Genomic DNA, 12,720 nt, shown 5'->3' with positions numbered 1-12,720 from the left:
ATTTCTATCATTCCAGATCAGAGCCCTGTGCATTTTAAGCTTTCAAAGGCTGTAGAAATGCAAAATCCATGAAGGAAAGAGAATTACCTTACCTTTATTGAATTGGAAGCCCTGTCATAATTTCCTTACATAAATTTAAAAGGGGAGTGACTAAAAGGAAAAAAATTATAACATATGAAGTTAGCAGAGTTTGTATCCTTAAATATCTAAGTAGTTCCTATATGTCAATAAGAAGACAAATCCCACAAAAGAAAAGTAAACAAAGGGCATGAATAAATGAGGATATAAAGCATTGTATGAAAATATTTTCAGTGATGCTTGTTACCAGGGCATATTAAATAACCAGTACTGTTTTGTTGTATGTCAGATTGACTTAGATGGATAAGAATGTGAGTGTCCACTGTTGGTGATTGTTCGGAGAAATGAGAATTCCCAAGCAGTGATGGTGGTTAGTGTGCTCTGGTGTAGTCTTTCAGAAGGGCAAGTTTATAAAACCTTAAAAATGTGGAAACCCTTTACTCTGAAAGTTCTGAGCCTGGTAGTCAGCCTTAAGAAAGCTATTAGAAATACACCCAGAGGTACCATGACAAGGATGTCTTCGTAATTATTTAACTTTTTATTTTGAAATGATTATATGTTTCAGTGATGTTGCAAAGATAGTATGGTGTAGTCTCATGTACCCTCCACACAGGTCCCCCCAGTGATTACATCTTATATACCTGTTGTACACTGTCAAAACCAGAACCTTCACGTTGGAACAATGTGTCTCTGTCTCTGCATCTCTTACTATATGTGCAGTCTGCAGTCCAGAACCAGAATTGCTCATTTGCCACCAAGGCCTCCCTCTGCTGTACTTGTGCCCCCATGCATCTCCTCGTCATGAACCCCAACCACCACTAATCTGTCCTTCTTTGCAATTTTGCTGTTTTATTATTTACAGTGATGCTATATGAATGAGTCTTATAGAATGGGACCTTTTGATATCAACTTTTTGTCACTCAGCATCATATCCTAAGGCCCATCCAAGTTGTTGCATATATGAATAATTCATTTGTTTTTATCCGTGACTAGTATTCCATGGTATACTTTGTTTAACCATTCACTTATCGAAGGACATCTGTTTTACTCTCCAGTTCTTGGCTATTACAAATAAAGCTATTATGAACATTTGTGTACAGATTTTACATAGATGAAAGGTTTTTTTTTTTTTTTGGGTGCATGGTCTGGGAATCGAACCTGGGTCTCCTGCATGGAAGGCAGGCATTCTACCACTGAACCACACATGCACCCTGAATCTGCTTATTAGTTCTAGGTTTTTGTTTGTTTGTTTTTTTAAAGATTACTTGTGATTTTTTTATGTCAAACATCATGTATCTGCAAGTAGGAGGAGTTTTATTTCTACATTTTTAATTTGGGCACCTTTTATTTCTTTTTCTTGTCTTATTGCACTGCCTAGGACTTGAATACTGTTGAATAGAGTGGTACAAGTAACATCCTTCCCTGGCAATCCTAGGGGACCATCCAGTCCTTTCCTTTAAGTCTGACATTAGTTGCAGGTTTTTTGTAGATGCTTTTTGTTGCATTGAGGAAGTTCTCTGCTATTCCTAGTTTTCTGAGTGTTTTTATCATGAATAAGTGTCTAACTTTGTCAAAAGCTATTATTGTGTCAATTGTTAGTACCATGTGATTTTTCTTCTTTTGCCGGTTAATATGGTTGATTTCATTGATTGATTTTCAAAAATAGAACTTGCCTTACATCCCGGGAATAAACCCCATTTAGACATAGGATGCCATTCTTTTTATATTTTGCTGACTTCTGTTTCTTTGTATTCTGTTAACAGTGCTTGTATTCATGGTGGGGCTGTTGGTCTGTTTTTTTCTTTTTTTCTTCTGTCTTTGTCTGGTTTTGGTATCAGGGAGATATTGGCCTCTTAAAATGAGTTGGAGAGTGTTCCTTTATCTTCTATTTTCTGGAAAAGGTGGTGTAAAATTATTGTTAATTCCTTTAAATGTGTAGTAATGAAAGCATCTGGGCCTGAAGTTTCATTTTTAGTTTTTAAATTTTGAATTTGATTTTCTTAATAGTTATACGGTTATTCAAGTTATCTATTTCATAGGTGAGTTGGGGTAATTTATGCTTTTCCAGGAATTGGTTCATTTCATTGAAGTTGTCAAATTTATGTGTGTAGAGTTCTTTGTACTATTTCCTGATAAGGCTTTTGACACCTTTCATTCTTGACACTAGCAATTTGTGTCTTCTTTCTTTTTTCTTTGATTTGCTAGAGGTAGCTAAAGTTGTCAATCTACTTGATCTTTTCAAACAGCTATGTTTCTGTTTCCTCATCTTTCTGTTTTTCTGTTTTTAATTTTGTTGACTTCTTTCCTTCTCTTTATTAGTGCCTTTCTTTTGATTTTGTTTTTCTTTTTCTGGTTTCTTAGGGTTGAAGTTTAGAATACTGACTTGAGACTTTTCTTTTTTCTAATGTAAGGATTCAGTGCTACACATTTCTATCTCAGAAATACTCCAGTTTTGTCTTTCTGTTTTCAATGTTATATTTTCATTATAATGTAGTTCAATGCATTTTTAAAATTTTCCTTGTGGCTTCCTCTTTGACTTATTTATTTGTAGATTTTCCTTTTATTATTTTGTTATTGATTTCTAGTTTGCTTCCATTATAGTCCAAGAACACACTCTGCATGATTTAAATTCCTTTAAACTTTTTGATATTTGTTTTATGTTCTAGTTTATGGTCTATATTGGTAAATGTTCCATGGGCACTTGGAAAGGACATATATTTTGCTATTGTTGGCTGGGATGCTTTATAAATATCATTTATATCCTGTCAGTAGATGGTATAGTTGAGTTTTTCTATATACTTGCTGAATTTCATATTGGTTGTTCTGTGAATTGTTGAGAAAGGGATGTGCAAGTCTCCAACTGTAATTATGGATTTGCTTATTTCCCCTTTCAGTTGTATCAGGTTTTACTTTACATATCTGCAGTTCTGTTATTTAGTGCATACACTCTTAGGGTCCCTATGTCTTCTTCGTTGATTGACTTCTTATCATTATACAGTGCCCTTCCCAGTCCCAGGGAGTTTGCTTTGCTCTGAGGTACTTCACTGGGCACTGATATAGCCATTCTAGCTTTCTTTTGAATAACATTTGCCTGTATATCTTTTTCTATCCTTTTACTTTTCAAACCAACTAATAGTGTTATCTTTGGAGTGAGCTTCTTTTGGACAACATATAGATCCAGTCTTTGTCTTTTAATTGGTGAATTTAGATGATTTATACTTAATATAGTTATTGATATGTTAGAGTTTAAGTCTGTCATTTAATTTTTTTGCTTTCTGTATGATCTCTCTGTTTTTCATTTCTCTCTGTTCTTCTTACCTGTGGGTTAATTGAACATTTTTTAGAATTCCATTTTATCTGTTTTTTTTTTATTGTGAAATATAACATATGTACCAAAAAGCAATAAATTTCCAAGTACATTTTAACAAGGACTTATAGGACAGATTTTAAAGTTTAGTATAGGTTATAGTTCCACAATTTTTCATTTTTTCTTCTAGCTGCTCCAAGACACTGGAGACAAAATAAATACCAATATAATGATTTGGCAGTTATACTCATTTGTTAAATCCCCTGTTATACCCCTCCTCTTTAAAATTTTTTTCTTTGTGAGAAATAACATATATATGAAAAAACAATAGATTTCAAAGCACATTGCAGCAATTAGTTGTAGAACAGATTTCAGAGTTTGGTATGGGTTACAATTCCACGATTTTAGGTTTTTGCTTCTAGCTGCTCTAAGATCCTGGAGACTGAAAGAAATATCAGTATAATAATTTAGGAATCATACTCATTTGTTAAGCCCTACCTTCTCTGTATGACCTCACTATATGAGTCTGGTCTTTTTCCCACTTTTTATGGATATTTGGCTACACCCATTCTAACTTTTTCATGTCAACAATATGGGAGGGGAGATAGAACTAGTTGATGTTCTAGAAAGGCTGACTCCTCTGCATTTCAGAACTTATCTGGTCCCGGGACCCATCTGGAAAGTTACTCTAGTGCACGGAACCTTTGTAGAATCTTATGTAATGCCTTAAGTATTCTTTAGGATTGGCAGGAGTGTTTTTGGGTGGGGTTTGACAAGCTATGATAGGTAGTAGTATCTAACTGAAGCTTGTATAAGAGCGACCTCCAGAGTAGCCTCTTGACTGTTTTTTGAACTCTCTCAGCCACTGATACCTAAGTCCTAAGGGGGCAGAGGGATTCAGGCATGCTTCCCGGAGCCCCAAGAAAGAGTTCCCCACATTCATCAAAACTTGATGTTCTAATAGTTTTCATCTTCATACAAGTCCCACCACCATCCTGGACAAGGTCAGCATCCACATGGTTAACTCATCCAAAACTCAAGCCTCAAGTTTTCAACAGCTTCATCACCAGTGACCCTAACCTCCATTCCCTTTCAGTCTCCATTCTCATCCCCTTGCCTTGAAGTACCTGGATTGATCATGCTATTCTAATTTCTTACTTCCTTACGTCCCACCTCACACACAGCTTCTTTTGCTCAAGATCTTTGATGTCCCACCTCTGTGGCATCTCCATCCCACCTAGTCATCCATCTCCCCTTTTACCTCTGGTTCCACCTCCTTTCCTGTTCAGCATTAAAGGATGCTACACTTGTGGCTACCAGTCAAAGCAGGTCTGTTGTATAATGGATGTCGGTTTCTTTTTGGGAAATTTTTAGTGGAAGGTTGTCAGGGTGCACAATATTGTGAGTATGATTAATCCCACTAAATGCTGTGCTTGGAGTGGTCGAGATGGGAAAGTTTATGGTGTATGGATGTTCCTATGGTTTAAAAAAAGAGCAATTAAAGAGATGGTGACAATTAAATGCAATATTGATCCTGGGTGGGATCTGATAAAGGAGGAGAAAAGGCTCAAATGGACATTATGGGGACACATGAAGAAATGGAGTATTGGCGGTAAGCTTTCTATCAATGTTAAATTTCTTCAACTTCATAATTGGGCTTAAGGTGATTATGTAAGTGAAATTTCTCAGGAAATGTAATGACAGTATTAAGTGTTCAAGGAGCATGATATGTACAACATACATTCAAGTATTCAGAAAATGAGTAGATAGATGAATAGATAGAATGATAAAGCAAATGTGGCAAGAGGTTAAAACTGGTAGATCTGAGTATTTGGGAAGATAATGGTATGTTGAAGTGCTTTGTATGGCATTTGTATTATTTTGTAACTGTCCTGTAACATCAAAAGTATTTCAAAATAAAAAGTGTATTTTGTTTTACAGCAAGGCTGTTACATGGGATGGAAAGGTGACAGATTTGAAAATTTATGTAACAGTTTTATAGCTGATGGAAATAAACTTGAGAAAGGAATACCTTTATCTATATCTAATATCTTTATCTGATATATACTAAGTGGTCATATAAGCACCTTACCTAATAAGACCAGCGGCATGGTTGAGTTGGCTGATTAATAGGAAATAACAGTTGAAACAGAAAACAAATACCCTTTAGTTTTCGTAAACACACAGTTCAACTGTGGGAGCAAAAAAGAGTGAACAGATGAGAAATTAGCCTGCCACACTTCAAGTGTTTTCATGTCCTGGGCTTTTGCAACCTTTTTGGCTTTACCTCACTCCCTCAATATTCCTGCAGGAGCACCGTGAGGTGGGTATTATTATATCCATTTTAAATAAGGGTAGACTGAGACTTGGAGAGACTTCCGTGAGCTGTCCCAGGTATCTCAGTCATGCCAGACAAGTAAAGAAAAATAAGTATAAAATTATGCTGTCTACAACAAACTTGATGTTTTTTTCCTTAGAGATCAGGAACTTAATGAAAATGATACAAAGGAGTTCAGAAAATCTATTGATTTTTTTTGGTAATCTTTTTTTTCCCCTTTATCTAAGTCTTGAATTTTGGAAATACTATATCACTAGAAGCTGACATCCATTTTTCTTCTTCTTCTTCTCTTTTACTTTTTATTGTAGTAACACATATAAAATTCAAAATTTCACATTTTACCCACTTTCAGGTATACAATTCAGTGACACTGATTTCATTCACAGTTTTGTCCTGCCATCACCAACATTTATTACCCAAATTTTCATCCACTCAAACAGAAACTTTGCACCCATTGAGCAATAATTCCCCATTCCCCCTTTGCTGGCTCCTGGTCACCTATAATCTATCTGTCTCTATGAATTTGCTATCTCTAGGTGTTTCATGTAAAGTAAAATCACATAGCATTTGTCCTATTTGTCCTCAGTGTCTGGTTCATTTCATACGACCTGATAACTTCAAGGTTTATGTTTGTTCTCACCTATATCAGAACTTCATTCCTTTGACCATGCTGTGTATTTACTCATTGTGTCTGGCATTCGGCGGTTGATGAACACTTGGTTTGTGTCCACATTTTCTCTACTGGGAATAATACTGCTATGGACATTGGTGTACAAATAATACCACCACTTTTAAAGGAGAAAGTTGCATTTCTGATCTTGCTTTTTGTACTAAGAGAAGAGAGACTTCTTATGCTTCTTGTAAACTGGGTGATTTGGCAGAGGGAGGTTGGGCTGGGTTGGTGCTCCGGTAAGATGTTACTAGCTAGTGGGGGAGAGAAGGGAATTTCTGGGGGTGGGAAGGACATGAGCAAAGATCTGGTTGAAATGACGGGATCCAGATCCTTGTAGAAGTTCCTGCTCTGTGGTCCAGGGGTGAACTTTGAAAGGTCAGCAATAGCTGATATTGGTCATGACATGCATCTGTGTGTGTGTGCTAACCTGTATGCACAGAAGACTGGCCCTTACACCACCTATCCATGTTGTGTGCTAGTCTGTGTGTACAGAAGACATGGTCCATGACACCCATCCATGCATGTGCTAGCCTGTGTGCACAGGAGACATGGCTCATGACACCCATCCATGTGTGTGCTAGCCTGTGTGCACAGAAGAGTGGCCCTTACACCTATCCATGCATTTGCTAGCCTGTGTGCACAGGAGACTGGCCCTTATACCTATCCATGTGTGTGTGAGCCTGTGTGCACAGAAGACTGGCCCTTATACCTATCCATGCATGTGCTAGCCTGTGTGCAGAGGAGACATGGCCTATGACACCTGTCCATGCATGTGCTAGGCTGTGTGCACAAGAGACATGGCCCATGACAACCATCCATGCGTGTGCTAGGCTGTGTGCACAGTAGACGTGGCCCTTACACCTATCCATGCGTGTGCTTGCCTGTGTGACCCTTTTCTTTTCTCTCTCATCCTAGGCCAACACTGGAGTAATGGACCCCAAGGAGCAGCACAAAATCATAAACAGCAATCTTGCCCTAGTTCAGGTAACTCTTACTTTCCTGGATGGATGAATTTTCTTCCTCTTTCTTATTCTGCACCTGGCCTGCTTCAGGTAGGAAGAGGGAACCATGGGTAAGCCCTTGTCCATGTGCTCTGGCTGACACTTTGAGGACAGGTGGCCAGATGCCATGTCTGTGAAACTGCAGTCCTGGAGCAGCCAGAGGCTCAGCCTTCCCACAGGGCACCACCATTTCTACCCAAAGCAGACACCTGTTTTGCAAACACAAAATGCCTCCAGCTTTCTACCCCCTCATTTCCTTATGAACATCTTGAAAGATTTGCCTGTACTTGCTGACTTCTCTTTTTCTTAGCCTGTATGAGGCAAATTGGCTTCTCTTCCCAACATGTCAACTGAAACTTCTCTGACCCATGGTCACTGATATTTTTCAAGTTAAGAACTCTTGTGATGGTCTTTTTAATTACTTTTAAAGAAACTTTTACTGTAGTAACATATGTACAATTTGAAATTTCATCTTAATATTTTCAGGTGTCCAATTTAATTGTGTGCCCACTCTCTTGCCACCATCACCACCATCCGTTACCCAGACTTCTTCATCATTTTGAACAGAAACTCAGGTCCCTGCAAACAATAGCATTGCCAGCTGCTTGCAATCTGTACTCTCCAGTCTGTCTTTAGGAATCTGCATATTCTACGTTTTTCACATAACTGAGATCATACAATATTTGTATTTTTGTATCTGGCTTATTTCACTCTGGAATATCTTCAGTATTCACCCATGCTGTGCCATGTAACAGCAGTTCATTCTTTCTTACAGCTGAATAATGCTCCACTGTGCATATAGACCACATTTTGCTTATCAGTTGAGGGACACATGGGTTGTTTCCACCTTTTGGCTATTTTGATTAATACCACTATGGGCATCACCGTGCAGATATGTGTTGAGTCTGTTGCTTTCAGTTCTTTTGGCTATATACCATGGATTGCTGTTCCACACAGTAGTTCCATGTCTGACCTTCAGGTGATTCCCTTTTATGTTATATTACTTATTCATTTAGGGCATTTGATGCTCTGGATCCTTCCTGACTTGAAATTCTCCATTATTCGTACTCCTGCCTCTCTGTCCCTTCTTAATCTTTGTGACATTTTCTTCTTTGTTTGTCCCTAAATACTTCATGCTCCTTTCAAATTTTATCTCCTGGCCAGACCCCAGTGGGGTTACTCCCTTGTCCTGTAGGTTTCATCACAGAGTCCAAGACCCATGGCTGAGGAGTGGAGAGCAAATGACTCAGGACATGAGGGAAGGCCAGGCATGGCCTAGGTGGAAGTAGCTCTGTTCTAGAAGCTTCTGGGCGTCTCCGCATACAGGCAGCCTGGCAAGCTAAAGAACCTGTGTTCTGAGATCCTGCAGGCCTGGCGTTAGGCCATCATTTATCCACTGGGTAGCCTTGGGCAGGGGACATGGTCTTGCTTAGCCACATGTTCATATCAGTAGAATTAATGTGATAGTCACTGCACCTGTCAGCTGATTCCAGAACCCCCGTGTCTAATTCTCTTCTCTCCCACAAGCACAGCCCCAAATCTGGCTGTGCCATCTTCCCTCATCACACTCAACTCTCCTGCTCTGGATAAAAAATATGTATCTCATTCATTCATTTGGCAAGCATATCTGAGTCCTTGCTGAGTGCTGAGCTGTCTTCTCAAAGCGAGGACTCCACATAGTAAGACGGTTCTCATCTGGGCTAGAGGAACGCAACCTCAGTTACAAATGAATAAGACACCTTCAAATTGAATTTTCTCAATCACTAAGTAGTTGGTCACCTTCTTAAGTATTTCTTAGTCATTTCTATTTCCTTTTCTGGGAATTGCCTTTCATATTTCTTCCGTATTTTTTTATTGTTACTTATATAAATTTTTTTTTATTTTATCAATTTGTGACCTGGATTTATTATTCTAAATACCAATGTTTTATTAGTTATATATGTGGGAAATATTTTCTTCCAGCCTCCTGTCTTTGAACTTTGTGGTATCTCTTTCATTCTGGTAAAAGTCATAATTAGACCTGTAAATTTTACACATTTTCTTTATGAACTTTACATGTTGTATCTCTCAGGGGAGGCCTTTCCTACTTCAAGATCTTAAACATATTATCCTATATCTTTGGGTTTTTATCTTTAGTTATGTTTTTGTGTGAATGGTATAAAATATGGATACATTTTTTTCCCAAATGGATATCCAGTTTCTCTTACCCCTGCTAATTTGAAATGCCACCTATATCATAAAATTTTCATGTATCCACAAGTAAATTGCCATATATTAAATTTAAAATATTTACTTATTCAAAATTCTATTCCTTGAGTCCATTCTGTTCTACTGATCTATGTCACTATATTTCTGCCAATACTATACTGTTGCAGTGACTATACTTTAAGATATGTATTGATTATGGACACAGTAGATATCCCTTCTTTGATCTTCTTTTTCAAAATCTTCTTGGCTTTTCTTGCATACTTATTCATCCTCATCCTTGTGAAATTGAAAATTAGGTACCAAGAGTTGTGAAAAATCATGCTGGAACTTGGATTTACTTAAGTTAACTTGGAGAACAAATTTTCAACTCAAAATACTGTCTCTTGCCATTCATATAGATGGTAGAGCTCTTTGTTTTTTTAACCTTCTTTAGTCACATGTTTCCTTTTAGACATTTTGAATTAGAGGTGCCAGTACTGATCCTCAGATCTGGGGTGTCTCATTACAGGCTATGGGTAGGAACAGAGATGTTGTAGTTGCCAGGAGAGAGAGTGGGGCATCAGCCTGGGAATAGATGGCTCCCATGGAAGAGAGTGCAGCAGAAGGCACACCCATGTGCAGGCCATGTGCAAAGGAAGGGTCAGCGAGAGGGACACAAAGGGCACAGAGAAGCCCTGGAGGCTGTGGCCGTGGGTCACGGAGTGTTTCCTGCGGAGTATAGTCAGTTGTGCAAGCTGCAATTTCATACAGAGCAATTTTGGCCAGAAAAGTTAAAGTAGAGCTATGAGAAAGAGATGGGGAAGCCCTTGATCAAGGACTGAGAAGACAATGAAGAGTTAGATTCCATGATGGAAGATGGTATTTTACAAGGGAACAAAGAAGAGAGCATTTGCAGGGGAAGTGTTTTAGTGAAATGGGTTGGCTTAACAATGGGATTTGATTAGCTTACAGTTTTGAGACTGAGAAAAATGTCCAAATCAAGGCATCCTCAAAGTGCTGCCTTCTTCCTGAACACTGACTGCCCTTGATCTAGGACTCCCCTGCCTTCTGGCAGAGCACATGGCAGCATGCGCTGTCTCTCTCTTCTCTCCCAGATTTCATGCTCTTGGCTTCTTGATCATGTGGCTTTTTCTCTCTGTGTTCATCCTGTTTATAAAGGACTCCAGTAAGAGGGGTATTTCACCTTAACTGAAGGACCTCATCAGAAGATTCTCCTTACAGTGGGTGCACACTCACAGGAATGGATTAACTTCAAGTACATGCTTTTCTGGGGTACATACAGCTTCAGGCCACCACAGGAGAGTTGTCTTTTCCTGAGGTTGAGGGGCCTTTAGCAGTCTTTAGAGTTGGGGAAGGGGGAGTGGCGAGCGGTCTGCCGACCCCTTGAGGCACCCAGTGAGTGGAAGGGAAGTGTGGCTGTGGCTCAGAGGAAACCTCGCCTTCACGTTGTCATCTCTGCCCTCAGGTGCATGCCATCATTGTGGGACTCCTGGCTGCACTTGCTGCCCTCCTGTTGGGAGCTGTATCGCGGGAGGAGCTGGACTTGGTGGAGATGGGGCTGTTGTGTGCCAGCAGTGTCATCACAGCCTTCCTCGCTGCTTTCACCCTTGGTGAGCTGCTTTCACCCACCCACTGCCCTGCTCACCTCCACCTACCCGGCACATGTCCCTTCCCCTCAGGCTCTGCTTTTAGCACTCTGTAAAGGATGGGGCCACTCAGGGGGAACTTCCCATATCCTCTCCTGGGGTGAAGACCTACCAGCTGGCCCAGTGAGGATACAGTGAACCCGCTCCTTGGCAAGGTTTGGGTACCAGGGAGAGCTGCAGACTCTGCTCATTTAAGGCCCTGGGCCTTGACTCTGTAGATGCAGTAAGCAGGTCACCCTTTATTCATGCTGAGTCTGGGTAGCTTGAACCCAGAGGTTGGTTCACTCATTCACACATGCATCCACTCACTCTTTGGGGCTGACTGAGCGTGCATTCCAGGTGCCATGACAGTGTGTGGGGTCTGGGTATGGTGGTGAGCAGGCCTTGGCTTTTAGCTTAGATTTCATCCCTTCAGAGAGACTTTTCCTGGCCGCCTATTTGAAATTACTGTCTCCTCCTTTCCGATCTTGTCTTTTGTGTCCACTCTCTACCAAATCACTGTTTGCCTTTGAGTGTGCTTATGAAAGTTGGAAATCATCTGTGTCCATTTTTTGTCTTGCTAACCTGCTAAAATGTCATTTCCTTGAGAGCAGGGATCTGTGGTCTCCTATTCCATCCTGTCCTGCTTCTGTTGCAATATCTGGCACACAGTAGATGTGTAATAATAAATACCTGTAGAAGGCAAGAAGACAGAAATGTTAATAATCCTTGTCCTTGGGGAGCCTACATGCACTGTACAGGGAAACCACAGACCACATGCAGTTCAAGTCATGTGCCATTCATTCATTCATTCATTTGTGTCCCATGTTCATTCATTATTTAATATTTATTATCTACCATGTGCCAGGCACTATTACAGGTGAACAATGATGAACAAAATGTACAAGTCTCCTCTTTGCTGATGTTTGTATTCTAGTGAGAAGGCAGATGTTGAATATCTGAGCATATAGGTTATTTCAGTTAAACAGCAAATGTCACCATTTTCATGAAGGCTTCTCTGATCAGCACTCTAGATTATCCACCATTCCCTGTTGTTCTAGTTTGCTAGCTGCCGGGATGCAGTATACCAGATACAGAATGGCTTTTAAAAAGGGGAATTTAATCAGATGCTAGTTTATATTTCCAAGACCGAGAAAATGTCCCAATTAAAACAAGTCTATAGAAATGTCCAATCTAAGGCATCCAGGTAAAGATATCTCAGTTCAAAAAGGCCAATGACATTCACAGTTTCTCTCTCAGGTGAGAAGGCACATGGCAAACATGGCATCCTCTGCTAGCTTTCTCTCCTGACTTCCTGTTTCATGAAGTTCCCCAGGAGACATTTTCTTTCTTCATCTCCAAAGGTTGCTGGCTGATGGACTCTGCTTCTCCTGGCTATGTCATTCTGCTCTGCTCTCTGAATCACACTCATTCTCCAAATGTTTCCTCTTTTATAGGACTTCAGAAACTAATCAAGATACAACCAAATG

General features: G+C 39.7%; 1 protein-coding gene across 3 annotated transcripts in view; it reads left to right on the top strand.

Moving 5' to 3' along the window:
- The window catches only part of LOC143658984 (solute carrier family 41 member 3-like), a 47,719-nt gene that overhangs the window by 23,238 nt on the left and 11,761 nt on the right, over window positions 1–12,720 (top strand). For 2 of the 3 annotated variants that reach the window (XM_077131461.1, XM_077131462.1), the window contains exons 2-3: window positions 7,312–7,380; window positions 11,071–11,215. In XM_077131461.1, the coding sequence (XP_076987576.1) occupies window positions 7,312–7,380; window positions 11,071–11,215 (214 nt within the window). The other variant, XM_077131463.1, reaches the window with a different exon arrangement.

Source organism: Tamandua tetradactyla, chromosome 16 (assembly GCF_023851605.1).
Source record: "Tamandua tetradactyla isolate mTamTet1 chromosome 16, mTamTet1.pri, whole genome shotgun sequence".
NCBI lineage: Eukaryota > Metazoa > Chordata > Mammalia > Pilosa > Myrmecophagidae > Tamandua > Tamandua tetradactyla.
This window is presented reverse-complemented; position numbering and strand designations above follow the sequence as displayed.